This window comes from Schistocerca piceifrons, unplaced genomic scaffold (assembly GCF_021461385.2).
Source record: "Schistocerca piceifrons isolate TAMUIC-IGC-003096 unplaced genomic scaffold, iqSchPice1.1 HiC_scaffold_2512, whole genome shotgun sequence".
NCBI lineage: Eukaryota > Metazoa > Arthropoda > Insecta > Orthoptera > Acrididae > Schistocerca > Schistocerca piceifrons.
This window is the reverse complement of record NW_025728457.1, coordinates 1,546,920-1,570,100: the sequence shown is the minus strand read 5'-3', so window position 1 is coordinate 1,570,100 and position 23,181 is coordinate 1,546,920. Positions and strand designations below refer to the sequence as shown.

General features: G+C 47.0%; 1 protein-coding gene across 1 annotated transcript in view; it reads right to left on the bottom strand.

The window, feature by feature from the left end:
• The window catches only part of LOC124743708 (poly [ADP-ribose] polymerase tankyrase-1-like), a 92,951-nt gene that overhangs the window by 12,714 nt on the left and 57,056 nt on the right, over positions 1–23,181 (bottom strand). The window contains exons 3-4 of the mRNA XM_047248882.1: positions 22,255–22,347; positions 6,171–6,296 (exon numbers count right to left, since the gene is read on the bottom strand). Coding sequence (XP_047104838.1) covers positions 6,171–6,296; positions 22,255–22,347 — 219 coding nt within the window. The remainder of the gene's footprint in view (positions 1–6,170; positions 6,297–22,254; positions 22,348–23,181) is intronic.

Below are 23,181 nucleotides of genomic sequence, written 5' to 3'. Positions count from 1 at the left end.
TTGAATTTAGGAGATATTTCCTGGATATTAGTAACATTGATCCTTTCCAGTACATAATTTTTAGTGTTTGTATGGCTATTTACAGGTCAGAATACATTGAACCCAACTGCTGTAGTCAAACATCAAAAGAAGGAAATGTTCAGCGAAGAGTAAATTGTGTGGTTAAATTCTTTTCCTAATGTACAAAATGCATTGAACGGTGGAGAAGTTACAAAACGTGGTGCAAATGTTGACAGCTAGAACACAAACACAAAAACAGTTTACCAGTATCACAATTGCTTCTGGCACGGCTGTCCAGTGTGTTATTCGCCCGATACTATCGACAACGGTCAACAATGAAACCATGGATCTCTTAGAACTTACACAAGAGTTGGGGGTACGCCGGTTGTAACTGTACTGAAATATGGAGCTGTAAGTGGAATAATTCAGAAGAGAACGTAAATGTCATATAACCCCTGAATCCTAGAGATGTCTTTTTCGGCGCAAGAACAAACGCTGCTAAATTCAAGGTTTCAGGCAAGAAGCTGCGATATATAGACACGGGCAGGCTATATCCAACAGGGATGTTTACGACGATTATCTGTTGGTCATCCCGTACAGATACTGAGGCCAAGAAAATATGACGACGAATGATTTCGTTTTGTTAAGTGCAAAGTGCTTGTGCTTCACAGCTTGTACCACTCTGTGCTTCCAGTTGAGCAGGAAAAGCTTTTGTTTGCTCTACATTCGAAAAGTGTAGAAGAAAAGCCTGATAGTAATTGCAACCATAGTGACAATGAGTGAGCATTTGTACGAACTTTGACAACTATAGAGCTCAACAAAGCCATCGAGAAGGCTGCACAATACAGGAAATTTACGAGGTGTGGCACTTTGAATGGGAAAGTAAGTGACCTTCATGAAGGTCAAACTAGTCCTTAGGAAGGTAATCAGAAGTCTAACGAAGATTACGGTCGAATTATCGAGGGAAAGCAAGACATCACGCACGACATTAACAATACTGAACCGAACGCTGGCAAGCGGGCTGTGCCCAAAATATGCAATCCCCTCTGGAGAAAATTCGGCCGGGAACAGAACTAGTCACAAACAGAATTTATAGACAACATTGAGCAATGGTACGAGCTCTTACTCGAAATAAATGAGAGGCAATTAACGTCATACTGATCAACGAAGAAATAACAGGTCCGAAAAAAATATTTTTTGAAATTTGATAACTGATGTACTTTTCAACGCCAATTTCAAAAATGCAATCCAATTTTTTTCTGTAACATCAGGTTTTCTCACAAAAAAGGAGTATTTCTGGGTATAGTAACAATAAAATTTTATTTTATTTAAAAGTAAGTTCTAAACTAGATTTCCCACAGACTTCCACTTCTCTTTAAGCTCATAAGTCATTATAATAACGCTTTCGCTTTCTGTCGAAGCTCCTCTTATTGCTTCTCCAGCTGTGGGCTCGTTGAGGATCACCACATTTTATCATCCAGTAGTAGTCCGCTATCGTGTTGATGTTCAATCTTCCTTGATCTATTCTTTCCATTTTTTGGGTGTCTTGGTGGAATCTTTCGCCCTGCTCTTCACTTACATCACCAAGGTTTTCAGTGAAGCAGTCAAGATGCGAGTGGAGGAAATGAACTTTAATGCTCACGTTACAGCCCAGCTTCTTAAAGTTGTCGAGCATGTCTGCGACTATTGTCTTTTAGTTTGGATCTCTCGAGTTTCATAGGAAACCTGTAACACCTAATTTAAAAGATGTCCATGCTGTCTTTTCTTATGTTTCCATTTTGTCCACAAACTTGGGATCTGTCATTAGTTTCCTAATGTCTGGTCCGACAGAGATTCCTTCCTTTAGCTTTGCCTCGGATGAACCAGGAAACTCTCCACAAAGCTATCTGAAGCATTCCCCTTCTTTTGGCAATGTCTTAAATTGTTTCATCAGTCCCAACTTAATGTGAAGTGGTGGAAGTAACACCTTTTTGGGATCCACAAGGCTTTTCCTATCAGCGTTCTTAACCCTTACTTGTAATGTTTTTCTGAAGGGCATACCTTTTTTAATGTAGTGTTGCTTTCTATCTCTACTTTCCTACTCACAGAGAAAGCAAGGGAACTTTGTATAGCCCTTTGCTGACCAAACGGCATTGAAATCACTTTTAAATCACCACGTAATGTCCATTTGTGGTCTGAATAGCAGTGTTTGCTTGAAGCCAGTTCAATGCCTGCATAACATTGTTTTAAATAAACCGAGTGTCCAACTGGTATAGCAGCGTACTTATTACCGTTGTGTGGAAGTACTGCTTTAAGGCTTTTTTTGTTTTGAAGAATCAATAAAAAGTCTCCACTCATCAGGAGCATATTCTATTTTGAAACGTGCCATAAGTCCAGGGGGGAACATCACTGCAAAACACCATGTCACCTCCTTGAGGTAAGAAAGATACAAACTCCTTTTCCCTCGATCGATACCAAGAAAAGGATCTACCTGGAGCCAATATATGTTTCTCTTTCAATCTAGATCCTAAAACGTCTGCCGATTCTTTAGAAAGGCCTAGGTCTAAATTGTTCAGTTCAGTTTGTGAGAACAGAATGGTAGCAATCTCTGTCTTCTTGCACTGCAAGAACAAAAATAGCAGTCATCACTGAGTCTTGGGCTCCTCCAAACCATTGGTATTCCAAAATGTACGGACTGCTTTTTAACGCTGAAACCACTGCCTCAGTTCTTCAACACACACTGAACAAACTTTGTGTGGGGTCCAAGGCTTATCTTGATCACCTAACTTTATACAAAAATAGGCGAACTATACCTTTTCAACAAAATCGGAAATGTTTCTTTGTTGCTTTTTAACGGTATAGTTACCACAAATGTAGCACAAGCGATGTGGCGAATTTATATATCGTCTGGTAGCCATTGTCCATAGAACAACTTCACAGCACAAGGAAACAGTCACTAGTTTAAAGCAACAACAACAACAACAACAACAACACGTGAATATCACAGAGTTAAGAGGTACTGTGATCTGAAGGACAACAGCAGAAGCTCGCTGCTCGGTGATGGCGGGGAAGGGGCAGCACGGCAGACAGGCACTGACCTGAAAATACTGCTGGTTTCTCCTGATTACTCTTATTTTGCGTACATCTAGCATAAAAATGGCTAAGTAACAGCTAACGGAGACCCTAAAAACCAAAATTCAAACTCACTAGAGTGCTGAAATATCGAAAAAAGCTAAAACTAGAGAAGACGTTTGTGAAATAACTGTACGTGATGGAATTTTTTCACCAATTTCCCTGAAATCAGTGTTGAAAACACTATGAAAACCACTTGATAAATTTGGAACGATTTTTATGTCGCAGACCTGTGTAATCCAAGTTACATATCAGTACTATGTCTAAGATCGTACCAACCTGTTTGTGTCCACTTTCACCACTTCCAATACTAGAATGAGGCCGTACGATATGCTCGATAGATTAGGTGATGAAATTGTGTCCTACGACTCCGACACTCTTGTTTATATTGACGATGGTACGAATACTGTAGAAACAGGTTGCACGCTTTGTGAATCGACTGACGAATTTGGTAAAGATGATTACAGTATTCAATGGACAGGAACAGGACCAAAAGGTTGTGCATACAAAACGTACAGAGGTAAAGAGACTACCAAAATTACAAAGCTTCACTCTTAACTACCGTAGTGATAAAGGTTTTGAATATGGGAACAATGGCCGAACTGGTACATGGTTCACAAGACAAAGTCACAATAACCAACGATATAACAACACACAAGAAACAAAGAACTTTGTAAGTACAGTTACAGGTAAGGAATTTAACTGTAACTACAATAAGCTTATGGCTTTAGAAGAGAATACAGAATAATCGATACATTTCCCTGGGGAGTTAGCAATTAATAATGAAATAAAATCCACTTGTATAAATAGAATACAGCTATGATTTCCGCGAGATTACAGAATGCATTGATGATAATGGTTGTTGGTACAGATTGTTGCTACGGATTGTTGCTGGATGGTAAAATAGAGATAACTGAAGAGACACCTATCAACCAGTAAATAATTGAGGTGACTTGTAAGCACAACACAACTGTCTGATTTTAAAGGGTGGACACCATTTAAAATTTTCGAGTGTTGTTTCAGATAGTCGTTGCAAAAATGCGCTCGCAATAAACTGGTAGCTAAACAGCGACCACGAAAAAGTGCCTGCCGAGTGACGACTCGAACGCTCCTTGGAAATTTCAAGAAAGTAGCCACAAAAGAGTGGATGCGAAAAGTCGTTGCAGAAAGGTGGCTGTCGTCTTTTCGTCTAAAAAATGCGGGTTCGTGCCATACCGCTGCCCTTACTTAAAATCGCCAGAATTTCGCAAAAAAAGTGACTGCTAAAAAGTGGCTGCCATCTTTTGCGCAAAAAGATGTGAGTTTAAAGAGAGGACCACACTTTTATACAAAATGTTTTAAAATTTGCAGTGGGAAGATGTGGAAATTTTTTATGCGGAGACTATGTAAATATTTTTACGTGGAAAACATGTGGAAATGATGAAAATAGTCTTGTCGATACAGTTTTCTCAAGACGAACGGCGAATTTTTAAAAAGGAAATTGGAAATATGTAACAGAATATTCAAGTGGAAATTTTATAAGACAAAAATATTTTTTACAAAATATATGTGGAAATGTTTTTCCAGAAAAAACCTTTGTGGAAATATTTTTCCAGAAAAAACCTTTGTGGAAATATTTTTTCAGAAAAAACCACGTCGAAATATTTTTCAGAAAGAAACGTGTCGAAATATTTTTCAGAAAGAAACGTGTCGAAATATTTTTCAGAAAGAAACGCGTCGAAATATTTTTCAGAAAAAAACGCGTCGAAATATTTTTCAGAAAAAAACGCGTCGAAATATTTTCAAGTCAAAAACATGTGGTGTCCCATATCAAAGCCTATACTACTGGCATAGTTTGAAACAGTGCTATAAAACTGAAGAAAATCAGGTAACGAAATTTCAAATACTCGCACCCTGTCCTCACAGCTTTACTTCCGCCATTACCTCGTCTCCTACCTTCCAAATTCTGCACACTCCTCTGCAGAGTGAAAATCTCACTCTCGTAAGATCAATGCCTTAACGCAGCAGTACACAACCATGTCGAATGTTAATCTAGTTGGTAAATTTATTGGAAATCTATTTGTTGTGCTGCGACAAGCTGGAGGTGCTCTGCCCCCTACGATTGTTTCTCGTGTGCGCCATCTTGCAAGGGCAGTAGGTAGTAGTTACCTCAAAGCAAACGAGAGCAGGAAAATAGGCATAAGAGAACTACAGCTGTACTATGAGCACTGCTTCTCACCAATGGCTGGTTAAAGCAAGTTTCTTTTGGTCGTTCCTGGTCTGCGTATAAAAATCATATTCCCTCAGAGCAAACTATCCCTCCTGAAAGGAGTGCGATATTGTAATTTGTATCATTGGAAGATTTTGCCTCTAGATGTTTTGTTTGTTCTGTGCCTATAAAACGTATTATCGCATTATCTGAACGTGCACCTCGAAGGAAGACCAGTTCCACGGCTTAAGGTCCACGACAGGGTTCACCTCCGATCTCGATGGTGCGAACCTTTGTGACCACTGGGACGCACTGTTTTTCATTTGGTGCTTGTAGTTCAAGTTAATTATCTGTCCTGAACATTTCTCTAACGTCGATGATGTCTATTTTGTTATGTGTAACACGTGTGTCTCATAGGAGGTTTATCTCTGTACATCACGGACACTCACTTTCTGTAGCCCTCCTCATGAAGATGGTGAAACATTAGCAGCTAATATTTTTCCCCATCACAACTGTTAATACTACCCAATGAGCCTCACTGAAGACTGAATTTGTGATCTCGCACTCAAGAGGTTCCCTGTGAGAACTTCCACACAGCTGTATACTCATTCACGTGATGTGTAGGTTTCGGTGAATAGCAATGCAGTGACACAGTGGCTCCAAACCCACTTCCTTCGGAACTAATTTCTAAGATATGTAAACACCATCAACAGCAGCAGTTACATTAAACACACCTATTAAATGAAGAAATAATTTTTCGTGACAACTGTAAGCTCAGCTTTATCGGAAATTTCAAAAATGCTTAAATTAGATGTTTTTAGTGTAACATTTGGTTGACGCAGCACCGAGTGTACAAGTCGGCAGCGCTCACCGCAGGCGAGAGACGGCCGCGTCGTCTGGTGGCGGCGGAGTGTGGCGGGCAGCCGCGGCAGGAGAGCGTCCGGGGTCGCCGAGTGGCCGAGTGGCAGGGCTGGGACTGCTGGAGCCACGGCCCGTGCTGCAAACAGGGGGCGGCTGTTCAGAGTGGGGCGCGAACCACAGCCCGAACATAGGGGACAGCGACTGTGCTGCACTGACAGCACGACTGCCGGGCAGAGTTTTGGAAGCAGTTCAAGCTGTGACTTGCTTGTGAGGTTATTTGGAACATAATGTATGGAAGCTGAATATCACTAACGGGGGTGGGGATGGGGAAATAGGGGAAACAATCGGACAAGTTCTGTGAACTTACGAGGATCGTTCATTAAGTAATGCCCCACTTTTTTCCCCATAATGTATTTATTGTTAAGAGTCAGAATTTGGTGATATACATCGACACGTCTTGCTCGTGTCCACTGAAAGACTGACACACTCGTCCTCGTCAAAGTCTGTTCCCATAGAAAATCTTTAAGCGACCCAAAGAGATGGAAGTGCGAGGGTGCCAGGTCCGGACTGTAGCGTGCATTATCATATTAGAGCAAGATTTCTGCTGGATTCTTGTCCGATTGAACACGTCGGTAACGGTTCTCGTGTTCGAGTCTTCTCATATGGCCCTGAATTGATGGTTGACCCTCTTGCCATCACACCCACAGAAATGACGCCATCACAATCCCAGAAGACTGTCACTGTGACTTTTCTGGCAGAGGGGTTTGTCTGTAATGTCTTGTTTTGTGACGAATAAGGTTGACACCACTGCATGGACTGCCTTTTTGTTTCTACCACAAAGTGGTGCTCCCAGCTTTCGTCCCCCGTAACAATCCGTTAGAGAAAGGCGTCTCCATCTGTCTCAAAATGCTCTAATAGTTCAGATGAAATGGCCCTTCTTTTAATCGTGTAACCCGCTGTGAGCGTTAATCGAATCCATCGCGAGCACCGCTATCTGAATAGCCAAGAGTCCTGATCATTGCAGACGCACTTCCAATGCTGACCGACAACTGTAGAGCCAATTGTCAAGTTTTGATGCACCGGTCGGCACGAATAATGGCATCTGCACGATTCAGCACGTCTGGAGCAGCGGCTGTGGCAGGACGTCCCAAGTGTGGCTGGTCGTGGAGCTTGTTTCTGCATTTCCTGAACGTGCAACTTTCACCACTCGTTGCCCAACTGTGCTATCAATTGCAGCATTGCCACGCACTGCACACAAACGTTTATGGATGTTCACCACGTTTTCTCTTCTTGTGCACAAAAACTCAATAACAGCATGCTGCTTGTAGTGGAACTCATATGCAGACGCCATTTTGACGCTGTACTACTGATCTGCCATCTGCCAAAACAGTTCGAAACTGCAATGGCACACAAAAACCATGAAATAGGAGGCACCAACGAGGACATCTGTTTATGCATATTAATGGCATTTTTAAAAATTTAAGGCATTACTTATTGAACGACCCTCGTACAATGAAAAACACATGAAGCTTGTCACAGATACACAGGAGTTGTTTGATAAACTGCCATTTAGATTAACAGTGGATAACTAACATACAGTATTTTTTGATGCCTGAGAGAATGAAGGAGATGGCCAGGAATTACAACAGCTATACTGTAAAACTTACAAAGAGTTGTTTCAAAATTTGCTTCTGACTAAAGCAAACAGAACCATATATGCATGTAATGTCTCTTGATAGCAGAGGTGATGTACTTCTTCCTCAAACATAAATTTTCATGTTAAATTAAGCTGGACAAAACAGACAGAAGATTCCAGTACAGGCTACCGCTAAAAGAAAAAATGGATTACACAGGCTAGGCAATATTGTTTCACGAACAATGTTTATAAATTGTTGAGTTACCAGTAATGTAACACATTCAAGAAACTCCAAAAAGAAAAGGAAGTCTTAATATGAAGCACATGAATCTGAGAGACAGAGGGTAACAAATAATACTTGGATCTAATCGTCACACCAATACTGACGGTGTGGAACATGCTGGAGACTCAAATAGACAGATAGGAAATATAATCTGCCGCACCCTAGTGCAAGGAAACTGATGTGATTCACTGGAGTGGTCTCCGGTAATGCCAGAGAGAATTGCAGCCCTGGCAAAGGGGTAGACATTTGACACCTGCCCCTCCAGCCTCAAGTACAGTGAGGTAACTAGAGCACACCATACCTGTGTGTTTCGTAGAAAGGAAACCATGGCACATTATCTGGGTGATCGCCGAACAGAGACGAGAATGTGATTGTAAGGCACAGCATTGTGTGTGACCACGGTACTGAGCTGACTTAATTACTGTCTCCGCTCACATCTTCTGTACTGGATATCTGACTGGATGGTTATTGGTTGATTGGGGTTGAAGGGACCAAACAGCAAGGTCATCAGTCCCTTGTTTCAAATGTGGTCCATTCAGACAGTTTGACATCTCATGACAGTCAGAACGATAAAAGGGAAAAGGCTAAAAACGTAAAACAGCAGTCGTGTCGTCAATAGTAAAATTAAAATGAGTGCTGTCAGCAAGAGAGCGACCCCATGGCTATGCTAGAGGCAGGAAGTATCCCACGTCTGAAGCAGCAGGGGCAAGACTACCTGCTATTTGAAAGCGTTCAACCGCTAGAATGTAGAAGTGTATATGGCAAAAGGAGACTAACAAATTCTAAAAAGTGATAACAACAGAGTAAAAGGGGGAAGAAAAGAGGATCTTGGCCAAGGAGGGGAGTCGGGAATCTCCAAACACAGCTTACAGTGGGAGATTGCCCAACCCTCACTGCCATGCCCCAACACCAAAGTGAGATTAAAAACCTTAAAATTGAGAATAAAAACCACTTTACCGGCGGAAACTGATAACCAGTTCGACTATCCAGAAATCCTCATCCAACGTTAAAGGTAAAGCATGGGGAAATCTGTACTTAGTATGCAGAGCCAAAAGAAGGGGGTATTCCACCAAAATGTGGATTACTCAGTGGGAGGCTCCACGACCACAAAGTGAGGGTGGCTCATTACGCAAAAGAAAACCGTGGGTCAGTCTGGTATGGCCGATGCAGAGACAACACAGTTTGGTTGAGTCCTTTCGAGAGAGGTGGAAGGAAGAACACCACGGGCCAGGTGTCACCTTAATCACACGAGGTTTATTAGAAAGGGAGGTAGCCACCCAAGAGTTGGCCCATGATTGTGCGAAGTTTGATTTGATGTGAAACCGTAAATCCACTGCAGAAGGAGTTACAGAGAATTGGGGGGGGGGGGGGGGGGGAGTGACTGCTTCCCCAGCCAAACAATCAGCAAGCTCATTACCTGGGATACCCACATCACCAGGGACCCAAAGGAAGTCAACGGAACAAGCAGCACAGTGAAGATCAGCGAGATGGTCATGGATGGCCGAGACCAAGGGATGGCGGGAAAAACTCTGGTCAACAGCCACAAGGTCACTCGTTGAGACCGTACATAACAAAATGCGGTTGTGTTGGAACTGTTTAATAAAGGTAAGGGCCTGGGAAATTGCCATCAATTTCACAGTAAACACCCCACATGTAGGTGGCAGCATATGATTTTCCGTGCGAACAGAGGACATGAAAGCATATCCCACACGGTCAACAAATTCAGAGCCATCGGTGTAAAAAACAACATCCCGAAACTCCCATAAAATTTGGCGGAAAAACCAACGGAACACCATGGGGGGATGGACTCTTTTGGACCTCAGCAGAGATCCATCCAAATTCGGGCCAGAAGAAATAACCAAGAGGGGGTGGTGGGAAGGGAGCATGGAAAACAGGACAAAGAAGGAAGCTGAAAATCACGGTGAAGAGACGCAAGGGGGATCCCAACCGGTAAACCTGCCCCAGGGCGGGAATCAGATGGGCGACATCCATGGTCTGGGAACAGGATAGAAAAGGAAGGATGAGTGGGAGAGGAACAGACGGCGATTGCATAAGAAACCAGAAGCTGGGACCACCAAACAGAAAGGGGGGGGGGGATCCCAGCTTCAACCAGGAGACTATCAACAGGGCTAGTAGGGAAGGCAACAGTGGCCACACGGATACTGCAATGGTGGACCGGATACTGCAGGTGCAGTGTGGAAGGAGCAGCCAAACCATAAACTTGACGACACAGTCCAAGCGAGACAGCCCAACTTGATGACATAATCCAAGCGAGACAGCACTAAAGCACGATAAAGGCGGATAAGGATGGAGCTGTCTGCACCCCAAGAGTTGTGGGCAAGGAAGTGAAGGTGAAGGACTGAGTTAACGGAAACATCCTTCAGAAGTCTGATATGAGGCAGCCAAGTGAGCTAGTTGTTGAAAAGATGACCTGGGAAACGAAACTGTGGGACCTCAGGTAATTGTTGTGCATCGAGATAGAGCTCTGGATCAGGGTGGATCGTTCTACGGCGACAGAAGTGTACCACTCACAATTTTAAAGGAGAGAATTGAAACCCATGTGAGAGGGTCCATGCAGAGGCATGCCGTACAGCTCCCTGGAACTGCTGCTCTGCAGAGGCCACCGAAGAGGAACTAACCCAAATGCAGAAATCATCCACATACAGAGCAAGGGCGACCTAAGGACTGACAGAGGCCACAAGTCCATTGATAGCAATGAGGAAAAGAAGTACACTCAATACAGAACCCTGTGGGATGCCAGTCTCCTGGGTCCATGGAGAATTAAGAACAGTACCAACCCGAACCCTGAACGATCAGTAGAACAGGAACTGGCGGATAAAAATCGGAGGGTGGACCCCACTGATTAAGTGTAAGGAAGACGTAATGGCATCAATCCGTGTCATATGCCTTGCGAAGGTCGAAAAATACTGCAACCAAATGGCGGTGCTGGGAAAAAGACTGTCGAACTGGGGATTCCAAGCTTAATAAGTAAATGATCGATCGGAGACCGTCCCTCTCAGAAGCCACACTGGTAACGTGACAATAGATTCCGAGATTCGAGGACCCAATTGAGCCGACGGGCTACAATCAGTTCAAATAACTTGCAAACAACATTTGTCAGAATAATTGGCCGATAGCTTACGACAAACAAAACCATGATGCTATCCCTCCACTGCGAAGGAAAGTCACCCTGGAGCCAAATACGGTTAAAAACCGGACAAGATGTTGCCGTTGTGGAGCACTGAGATGTTGAAGCAGTTGGTTATGAATGGGGTCTGAGCCAGGAGCTGTATCATGAGAAGAAGAAAATTAAGGTGGAAGCTTAGGACCACTGTTTCTGGTGAAGGAAAGATGCCGGTTAGGAGGTTGATGATGATGATGATGATGCTGTTGCAAAATGGGTCGCAAGATGTTCCGCGAGAATCAGCGGGTCCGTACGAAGACCATCCGGGACCACCTGTGAGGGTGGTCTGCCAGTGGCAACCTTGGAGAGAGCGAAGTGTAGCCCATACCCGTGACGTAGGGACAGTAGGAGCGAGGGAAGAAACAAAGCATTCCCAACACATCCGTTTGCTCTGTTTGATTAAGTAACGAGCTTTAGCACGAAGGCGTTTGAAGGTAATAAGGTTGGCAACTGAAGGGTGCCTCTTAAGGTGTTGCAAAGCTCGACACCAATCACGAATGGCAATGGCAATGGCCGTACTTCCCCACGGGACTTGCTGGCGGTGAAATGGTCCAGATGAGCGAGGTACAGCAAAACTAGCAGCGCAAACAATCGCGTCACTCTTCATGTAGGACGTCATCAGTACAACCTGACAAAGAGGGAGAAAACACAACCTGTGCAGTGTATAGATGCCAAAAGGCGCGTTGGAAAGACCAATGAGGTAGCCTGCCCATCGGTGTGCGGGAAGGGAGTGAAAGAATCAATGGGAAATGCTCACAATCACAAAGGTCGTCGTGTGGCGACCAGTGTAATGAAGGGAAGAGGGAGGGAGAAGAAAGAGAAAGATCGATGGCAGAAAAGGTACCATGACTGGCACTGAAATGAATAGGGGAGCCATCATTAAGAAGGCACAAGTCGTGGTCTGCAAGAAACTGGTCTATGAGAAGACCTCGTCTAGATGGAAATGCACTGCCCCAAAGGGATGGTGAGCATTAAAATCCCCGAGAAGGAGGAAGGGAGGAACAAGTTGCAGAAGAAGGGCTGTTATGCCAGCAGGTGTAGGTGTTGTCAGGGGGGATAAAGATTGCAAACCGTCCAGGTGGACTTTAACAGCAACCGCTTCCAATGTAGTTTGAAGAGGAATCCACGTGCTAGCAACGTCTGTACGGCCCAACGTACAAATGCCACCAGTGGCCCGCACGGGGCCAACCCAATTTCGACAGAAAACACGGAACCCAGAGAGGGTTTGTGAGTTTGTTTGTTTGTTTGAGGTTTTAGGGCGCAAAACTTCTATGGTCATTAGCGTCCAGCCCGTGACGTAGAAAACAGGAAAAAAACGAAATTTAAAATCAGCAGCAATGGAAACAAAGTCAGAAAATTTGAGAAACTAAAGGCAGAAGGAATGCTTAAAAGTCCACTATAGAAAGGGGTTGGTTGTCCCCCAAAAAAAAGCTTCAAATGACTGACGTCATTTCACTGTCACTAATAAACTGTAGAACGCTGTCAGCTGAGCGCGTGTCATCTGCTAAAATCGACGATAGATCAGGCAATAGCTGTAGACGGGAGCGTAACGGATTAAAATAGGGGCATTCAATTAAAAGGTGTCTGACCGTCCACAGCTGAGAGCAGTGGGGACAGAGTGGGGGAGGATCACCGCTTAAAAGATGTCGATGACTAAAAAGACAGTGCCCTATCCGGAGTCGAGCTAAAATTACCTCCTCCCGACGACGCGTTCGGGAGGAAGAGGTCCAAGCGCAAGGAACGGCTTTCACTTCCCGCAATTTATTGTGGGGAAGTGTTGACCAATGCGCATGCCATAAATGAGTGACTTGGCGACATAAACCGCTCCGTAGATCGGTAAACGGAAGAGACTGAAGAGCTGGCCGAGGAAGAGAGACTGCAGCCTTGGCCGCCTCATTTCCACAGATACCAGCGTGTCCCGGGAGCCAGAGGAACGCCACTGAGACGCCCCCCAGGTGAAGCAAGCGCAGACAGTCCTGAATCCGGTGGACCAGAGGGTGGACAGGATAAAGAGCTTGGAGACTTAGGAGAGAGCTGAGAGAATCTGAGCAGATTACGTACTGTATCCGCTGATGGCGGCGGATGTAGTGGACAGCCTGGAGAACAGCGTAAAGCTCCGCAGTATAAACCGAACACTGGTCGGGAAGCCGAAAGTGATTTGGGGTGTCGCCAACAATATAGGCACTCCCTACACCTAACGATGTTTTCGAGCCATCGGTGTAAATAAATGTGGCTTCCGTCATTTGTGCACATAGAGCAGCAAATGCCCGACGGTAACCAAGTGTAGGGGTACCATCCTTGGGAAATTGACATAGGTCTCTGAGCAAGTCGATCCGGGGACGGAGCCAAGGCGGTGCTGTACCCCAAGTTGTCAAGAAGGTTTTAGGAAAGCAGAAGGAAAGAGAATGGAGCAGTTGACGGAAGCGGACTCCCGGGGGTAGTAGGGAGGAGGAGTGGCCTGCATACCCGACATCAAAGGAGGCGTCGAAAAAAAGGTTATGGGCTGGATTAGCAGGCATGGAAGACAGATGGCTAGCATAACGACTCAGAAGGAATGCCCGCCGATTGGACAGCGGAGGTTCAGCAGTCTCAGCATAAAGGCTTTCCACAGGGCTGGTGTAAAAAGCTCCAGACACTAAACGTAATCCACGGTGGTGGATAGAGTCGAGACGCCGAAGAATAGACGGCCGAGCAGAGGAGTAGACTATGCTTCCATAATCCAATTTCGAGCGCACTAAGGCGCGATAGAGGCGGAGAAGGACCACCCGGTCCGCTCCCCAAGAGGTACCATTCAGGACACTGAGGGTGTTAAGGGAACGCAGACAGCGAGCCGAAAGATAGGAAACGTGGGAGGACCAGCACAGTTTTCTGTCAAACATAAGACCCAAGAATTTAGCGACGTCGGAAAACGGAAGGTTGACAGGACCTAGATGTAAGGAGGGCGGAAGAAACTCCTTACGTCGCCAAAAATTAACACAAACGGTCTTACTGGGTGAGAAACGGAAGCCGGTTTCGATGCTCCACGAGTGGAGGCGATCGAGACATCCTTGAAGACGTCTTTCAAGAAGGCTGGTCCGTTGAGAGCTGTAGTAGATCGCGAAATCGTCCACAAAGAGGGAGCCCGAGACATCAGGAAGGAGACAATCCATAATTGGATTAATGGCGATGGCAAACAGTACAACACTCAGCACGGAGCCCTGGGGTACCCCGTTTTCTTGGGAGAAAGTACGGGAGAGAGTAGTGTTCACCCGCACCCTAAATGTGCGCTCTGCCATAAATTCGCGAAGAAAAAGGGGCAGCCGGCCTCTAAAGCCCCAAGAGAACAGTGTGCGGAGGATGCCTGTCCTCCAACAGGTATCGTATGCTCTCTCCAGATCAAAAAATATTGCTACCGTTTGGCGTTTCCGGAGAAAATTGTTCATGATATAAGTGGAGAGAGCAACAAGATGGTCAACAGCAGAACGATGCTTTCGGAATCCGCATTGGGCTGGTGTTAAAAGACTACGGGACTCCAGCCACCAAGCTAAACGGTAATTCACCATACGCTCCAAAACCTTACAGACACTACTCGTGAGAGAAATGGGGCGATAGCTAGAGGGGAGATGTTTGTCCTTTCCAGGTTTCGGAACGGGAACGACAATAGCTTCCCGCCATCGCCTGGGAAAGGTACTGTCGGTCCAAATTCGATTATAAAGGCGAAGGAGGTAACGCAGGCTATGGGTTGATAAATGCAGCAACATTTGGACATGGATACCATCCGGTCCTGGGGCGGAGGGGCGAGAAGAAGAGAGTGCATGTTTGAGTTCGCGCATGGAGAAAACAGTATTGTAGCTTTCGCGATTTTGAGAGGAGAAAGCAAGATGTCGCACTTCCGCTGCACGTTTCTTCGGGAGAAACGCCGGCGGGTAATTTGAAGAGCTCGAAATCTCAGCAAAGTGCTGACCCAATGAGTTAGAAATTGCGACGGGGTCCACTAAGGTATCATGCGCGACAGTGAGCCCAGAGACCGGGGAGAAACTAGGCGCGCCTGAGAACCGTCGAAGCCGACTCCAAACTTCCGAGGAGGGAGTGAAGTTGTTAAATGAGCTAGTAAAGAATTTCCAGCTTGCCTTCTTGCTATCGCGGATGACGCGACGGCATCGCGCACGGAGCTGCTTATATCGGATACAGTTGGACAAAGTTGGATGGTGACGGAAAATGCGAAGAGCACGTCGCCGCTCACGTATTGCGTCACGGCATGCCTCGTTCCACCAAGGAACTGGAGGGCGCCGGGGCAATTCGGAGGTGCGTGGTATTGAACGTTCCGCAGCTGTGAGAATAACGTCGGTAAAATGTGTTACCTCATCGTCGACGCTGGGAAAGCGACGGTCATCGAATGTCGCTAGAGACGAATAAAGTGTCCAATCGGCTTGGGCAAACTTCCAGCGTCGCGAGCGCATATATGGCAGTTGAGGCTGCAGTCGAAGAACACATGGAAAGTGGTCACTCGAGTGTGTATCATCAAGAGCGAACCATTCGAAGCGCCGAGCTAGCGGAACAGTACCGACCGCAAGGTCCAAATGGGATAAATTTGCCGTGGAGGCAGACAAAAATGTGGGGACCCCAGTGTTGAGGCAGACTAGATCCGCTTGGTGGAAGACGTCGAGCAATAGTGAGCCACGTGGACAAGGATGTGGAGATCCCCAAAGCGGGTGGTGGGCATTGAAGTCCCCAACCAGCAAATAGGGGGGTGGAAGCTGATCAAGAAGATGAAGGAGATCAGCTCGTGCCATTGGTGTAGACGATGGAATGTATACCGTACAAAGAGAGAACGTGTATCCAGAAAGGGAAAGACGGACGGCGACAGCTTGGAAGGAAGTGTTTAAGGGGATTGGGTGATAATGGAGAGTATCATGGAGCAGAATCATGAGTCCTCCATGGGCTGGAGTGCCTTCAACAGAGGGGAGGTCATATCGGACGGACTGAAAATGAGGGAGAACAAAGCGGTCATGGGGACGCAGCTTTGTTTCCTGAAGACAGAAGATGACCGGCGAGTAGGATCGTAAGAGGATCGACAATTCCTCCCGATTGGCGCGAATGCCGCGGATATTCCAGTGGATAATGGACATAGGGTGAACAGAAAATGGAGGAACGTGACCAAGGGTGCTGTCAACTCAACGACTGCTCAGAGCTTGCGACCGACAGCATGGAATGGCATTCAGTCGAAGGCAGAAGATCCTGATCCATAGGTTGGTCAGGAGCTGCTCCTGCCACCAACGATCGGCCAGTTGACCGGCCACCAACAGTGCGCCTCGGCGACACAGAAGATGGCCGAGGGCGATTTCCGCCAGGTGGTGCTGTAGATGGGACACGCCTTGGCGGAGAAGGAGAGGAACTGTGTTTCTTCGTAGCCTTCTTGGAGGTATGTTTAGATGAAGGAGGAACCGATGGTTGTGAAGTTGCAGTACGTAAAAACTCTTCACGAGAATGCTCTTTTTTTGAAGACTTGGCGTCTGACTTTTGGGCTCGAGATTTAGCAGAACCCGACGAAGGGTGAGCCATAGACTGGGCAGGCGAAAGAGGTGAGGTTGAACGGGCGATCTTTGCGCTGGCCGATCTGACGACCGTGGTACTAAATGTGAGGTCGCAAGTCTGCGTGGCCGCCTCCTTTGTTGGCCGAGGAGAAGCAAGGACAGCGCTGTATTTTCCTTTCTGAGGCACGGTGGGCTGTCGACTGGCGAGTAACTTTCGAGCAGCAAAGGTCGACACCTTTTCCTTCACTCTTATTTCCTGGATCAGCTTTTCGTCCTTAAAAACAGGGCAATCTCGAGAGGAAGCAGCGTGGTCACCCATACAGTTGATGCAGCGAGGGGATGGAGGTGGACAAGCACCCTCATGGGCATCCCTGCCACACGTAACACATTTGGCCGGATTGGAACAGGACTGGCTGGTGTGATTGAACCGCTGACATCGATAGCAACGCGTAGGGTTTGGGACATAAGGGCGAACGGAAATTATCTCATAGCCTGCTTTGATTTTTGATGGGAGTTGAACTTTGTCAAATGTCAAGAAGACAGTGCGGGTTGGAATGATGTTCGAGTCAACCCTTTTCATAACCCGATGAACAGCGGTGACGCCCTGGTCAGACAGGTAGTGCTGAATTTCTTCGTCAGACAATCCATCGAGGGAGCGTGTATAAACGACTCCACGCGAGGAATTTAAGGTACGGTGCGGTTCCACCCGGACAGGGAAGGTGTGGAGCAGAGAAGTACGCAGCAATTTTTGAGCCTGGAGGGCACTGTGTGTTTCTAACAACAGGGTACCATTCCGTAATCTGGAACAAGACTTTACAGGACCCGCAATTGCGTCGACACCTTTCTGAATAATGAAAGGGTTGACCGTGGAAAAGTCGTGACCTTCGTCAGACCGAGAAACAACAAGGAACTGTGGCAACGATGGAAGAACCGTCTGTGGCTGAGACTCAGTGAACTTACGTTTGTAAGCAGACATAGTGGAAGGTGAGGAAACCATTGCGGAAGAATCCCCCATGATTACCGGCGTCTCCGATGGCGCGCTCCTCCCTTGTGGGGGCCCTCACCGAGGGCACACCCGCCTTAGGTGATTGTTCACACCTCAGGTCACACCTCCCGCCAAACGGACGGAGGGACCAATCGGCACTTTCGGAAGGTATCAGCTCGGGTAATCACCCCTCCCTGGGCCTGGCCGTTACCAGGGGGTACGTACGTGTCCTACCTGTCTACCCGGGGCGGGGAATTAGGCGTTACCCCGTCACCGGCTACGCATGGAAGTGCGTGGGTCGGCCTTCAGACACGCACAGGGAGGAAAAAAGAGAAAGGGAAAGGAAAGAAAAGGGGGTCTCAAACGCCGCAGTGGAGAAAAGGGCAAGGAGAAGAGGGAAGGAAAAGAGAAGGACAGAGGAAGGACGAGGACTTGCAAGTGTAAAAGCAAGGAATTTGGAACAGTTTCGAGCGTCCGTCTCCGGACGTAGGCACAAACCATACTCCCAGAGGGGGAGAAAGGGAAGGGAAGGAAAGAGCCAGAGGTGAGGGGGGGGGGGGGGCGAAGATGCGGGACGGGGAGGGAAGCGGAAAGGGAAGGGAAGGTATGCAGCCCGGAAAGGAAGGAGGGCCACATTAGCTCGGGGTCCCGTGCTCGCTACGCACGTGTCCACAAAAGAGTTGTGGACCCCCTGGGGGGGGGGGGGGGGGCGGTTTGTGAGTGATCATCAGTAAAATTATATTCCTGTAGAACCAAACAAGCTGCAGAGTAAGACGAAATAACGGATTTCCACTCCAGTAAGTAATTGTAATACCCATTACAATTCCATTGGATAACCATAGAACAACGATTCAAATGGGGGTTGAACAGGCTAAAGCCAGTCACCAACTGTCACCGACAAGGAGGGGGTGACATCCATGAACAACAAGTCAGAATTGGGTTGCGAAGCCAAGGATGGGATCTCTGGAGACACCAGAGGCTCCTTGTCCCGGGACTTAGGTTTCTTCTTCTTTTCTGTTTGAGACCGAGGAGAGCTGAGTGGCATAAAGGAGCCAGCTGCAGCAAGATCGGGAACAGAAAGAGATCGGGCAACCTGGGGGCCCCACAGACTGTGGTTCTCGCAGTCATCGCGTGGCAGCATTGGTTGCGTGGCAGCATAATTTTGGCCTGGAAGGGATATCCCAGGAGGGGCGCCCTTGAGCAGCAGACACCGAAGAAGTGGGACACTTCTCTAGCTGGAGAGAGGGGAACAGTGCACAGAGGTGTGGGAGCCACAAGGGAGGGGGGGGGGGAGGAGAGGGATTCAGGACTGGGGTAAGGAAGGATGAGGAAGGGTGAGGACGGGTGAGGACGGGGTGAAAATGGAACTAAAGCAGAACTAGCGTCATGGACACTGGGTGAAGACATGCTTACTTCTTACGAGCCTCAGTGTCAGTTAAACGATCAACGAACTTATACTCTTATATCTTCTTTTCCTTCTTATATACTGGGCAATCTGGTGAACGTGGCAAATGATTGCCATGGCAGTACACACAGGAGGGGGAACACATGAACTCCCCTCATGGAGCGGACATTCAGTCACCACAGAGAGGGGCCTGCAAACAGCAGGAAGACTTGTCCAAAACACAAGTACTTAAAACACAAGTACTTAAAACACCTCGTAGGAGGTGGTATGTACGGCTTCACGCCAAATCAATAAAGAATAATCTTTATGCCACATCAATAACCAATAATCTTTACTTTCTCAGGGAGGGTATCCCCTTCAAAGGCCAGGACAAAGGCACCAGTATCAATGTGATTGTCCTTCGGACCCTTCTGAACATGCCGAACAAAGTGAACACCCCGTCGTTCAAGATTGTTCCGAAGTTCCTCATCAGTTTGAAGGATGAAGTCCCTGTGAAAAATCACACCTTGTACCATATTTAGAGACTGGTGGTGGGGGGGGGGGGTAATGGACACAGGAATTGTGCCAAGATGGTTACAGGCACGAAGGGCTGCAAACTGGGCAGCTGATGTGGTTTTGATCAGCAACAAACCCGACCGCACCTTGTTCAGGGAGTCCACTTCCCCAAACTTATCTTCAATGTGTTCCACAAAAATAAAGGTTTGGCATTGCTGAAAGTATCCTCGTCAGTCCTGGTGCAAACCAGATAGCGGGGAAAAGGTTTCACCCCTAGCCGATGGGCCTGACGCTCCTCCAAGGGTGTAGCCACGGGAGGGAAGGCCGAAGGTGCAGGAGAAGCAGCACTAAAAGAATCAGTTCCACGGGGAGAGACGGCCGCAAAAGAACGGCCTGAGTTCTGGATCCGTATGCGGTGTCCGCCCTGATATCACCCACTCCAATCAGGGGCTCTCCTCACGTGCGCCACCCAGCCACAGCAAGGGCCGTCTGGCACAGCAGCCATTGCCGGGAGATCGAATGCACCAGGATGACAAGCTACCACTGCTAGCCTTACCTGAGGTGGTCACAGCACAGATATCAGAAGTGTGATCCCTGTGTGTTCAGGGGGCTCAACCAAAAGGGTACTAGCGACCCCACCACACAGGCTGGCTACTGAGCAGGCTATGCACCCTAGCATCAGACGACAACGTGAAAGAACAGGTTGAATGAACTAGGAGGGCAAACGTCGGAGACACTAGGTAAGGTGCTCTTACCCAAATGGCTCACACGACGCAATAGAAATTTAGTAATGGAGGCCAATCCCCAGGGAATGCCAAAAGGATGAGGTGATTACGCAACAAAGCCAAATTACAAAACCAACATAACCAGGAGGATAGCGGGGCCAACATAAGCAAGGACACCAAGAGAGGCAGAGGAGGGGGCAAAGGAGCAAGGAGAGGAAAGGAGGGGAAGGGCAAGAAAATGCAGCCCTGGAAAGAAGAAAGACTGCACTAGCTTGGCACCCCGTGCTCACCAAGCAAGTACTCATGAAAGAATCTTGAGACCCCCCAGTCAACAGCTTTGTCAAAAGTGGGTGGAGCAGCAGACAGGTTCAGGACACTCTTGCCATTGGGTTTGGAAGCTTCCACTTAAGGCAGATGAATCAGCAATGATAAAAGGAATGAGGGAAGACAATGGAAACCACTGCATTAGACACATGAAGTGCATCAACAGGAGATGTGGCCGGTAACTGACAAAAGTATCATGATGATCTTGGCAAGAGATTCCTGACTAGTGCCTATTTGGATACCTGGGGAGACTGCCGTGACCACGAGAAAAAGATTGAATGACCAACAAAAGGATGACATTATATGAGTCAAGACGTGGAACGTAAGGAGTTTGAATGCAATAGGAAAGCCAGACAATAACAAAAGGGAAATGCTAAAGCTCGATCTGGATGTGGTGGTGGTCACTGAAGTGAAATGGAAAGAAGGCAACGACTTCTGGCCAGAAGAGAATGGGGTAATATCAACAGCAGCAGAAAATGGCGGAACAGGAGTAGGATTCATTATGAGTAGGAAGCTAGGGCAGAGAGCGAGCTATTGTGAACAGTTCGGTGACAGGGTTCTTCTCAACAGAATCGACAGGAAACCAACACCAGCACAAGCAACGAGAGTTCAGGTATACATGCCGACATCACAAGTTGACAATGAAGATGTAGAAAAACTATATGATACTCAACACTTAATCCAGTACGTAAAGGGAGATAAATATCTAATAGTCGAGGGGGGACAAAAAAGCAGTTGTAGGGGAAAGAGTAAAAGAACACCATGACACACAGTTTCGCATTCGTTTGGCGTGCGCCATCGCATTCCAGCAGTTGCCCTCACACCATTGCACGTGTATGCGTCATCTAAAAGAGTGGATAGTTAGCCGAACGTTCTGGAGTGGATAGTTAGCCGAACGTTCTGAACGGTTTGTAGCTCCCAAGGTCTTTGCTTCGATCTCGAGGGTGCGCACCTTTGCGACCACTGTGACTCAGGATTTTGCATTTTGTGCTCGCGGTTCAAGTTGGTGATCTGTCCTGAACATTTCTGAAATGTGGATAATGTCTATTTTGTTAAGTGTGTTACGTGTGTCCCATAAGAGGTGTGTCTCGATACCTTGCGGACACTCATTTTCTGTCGCCCTCCTGTTCGAGATGGTGAGTCATTAGCAGCTGATATTTTCCCTGTTAGAAACGTTAACACTTTCAAATGAGCAAAAGACAATTTGTGATCTCGCACTCAAGAGGTTCCTCGTGAGTACTTCCAAACAGCTCTACTGTCATTGCCGTGACACGTAGGTTTCGTCGAATGACAGTGCACCGACAGGCTGGCTTTATACCCACTTCCTTCAGAACTAATTTCTAATATTTGCAAGGAACATCTAGAGTAACAGTTACATTGAACACACCAATTAAGTGTAGAAATAATTTTTCCTGATACCTGTAAGCTCAGCTTTATCGAAAATTTCAGAAAAATTCAAATTAGATCTTTTTAGCGTTGACGCGGCGAGGCACTGAGCATTACTGTGGGTGAGCAAGTCGCGCGCGTGCAGCGGCAGCACTCACCGCAGGCGAGAGACGGCTGCGTCGTCAGGAGGCGGCGGAGTGTGGCAGGCAGCCGCGCCGCTGGGAGGCTGAGTGGCGGCGCTGGGGCCGGGGCTGCAAACAAGAGGCGCTGCAAACAAGAGGCGCTAGGCGCTGCAAACAAGAGGCGCTAGGCGCTGCAAACAAGAGGCGCTGCAAACAAGAGGCGCTGCAAACAAGAGGCGCTGCAAACAAGAGGCGCTGCGTGGGCGGGCGTGTGCACATTGCTGGGGGTGGGGGGCCGCTTACGCAACACACACTGCCTGTCACACTGGTGGGTCTCCCGAGTTCGACGACTCACCGTTCCATCAGTTTACAGGTCGGTTCTCCCAAGTTTCTCCGTAACAGCAGCTGAGTGTACCAAACCGAAGATGAATGTAAGGGCTCAGCACAGCTGGACGGATAGGAGGGTTGTTGAACAAGACACTGCAAATAAACCACTAGCTCATTTATCAGGGACTTGACTGTAACAGGCACAGGCAATAAACATTAAGAAACTAGATTATTAACTTTGCAGGGAAGGTACCTCAGAGGAGGCAGCAGTGCAGAAAGACTGCAATACATGAGACAATGGAGCTAGGCCAGTGGAAACGTTTACAGTCATTGAAAATATCATAACATCTGAATGTTGTCCACTAAATAGGGTCAATACACACGAGTGAACGGCACACTCGACTCAGGTAGGCCCATCCTAAACACAATCCAACTACAAAGCCTAATTGGTGTACATAATGACAAGGTAGATATGTTACTGCCTGACATATGGTAAGAGGCTGCCACTGTATCAAAATTAAAAGTTTGAATTTATGATTTTATTCACTTTAAATAGAATCTAAGAAAATGGATTTCTGTGACGGCTCGAGGAATAACGATTGCACAGTGGAAGTAAAATTAGTAAACAACGGTCTC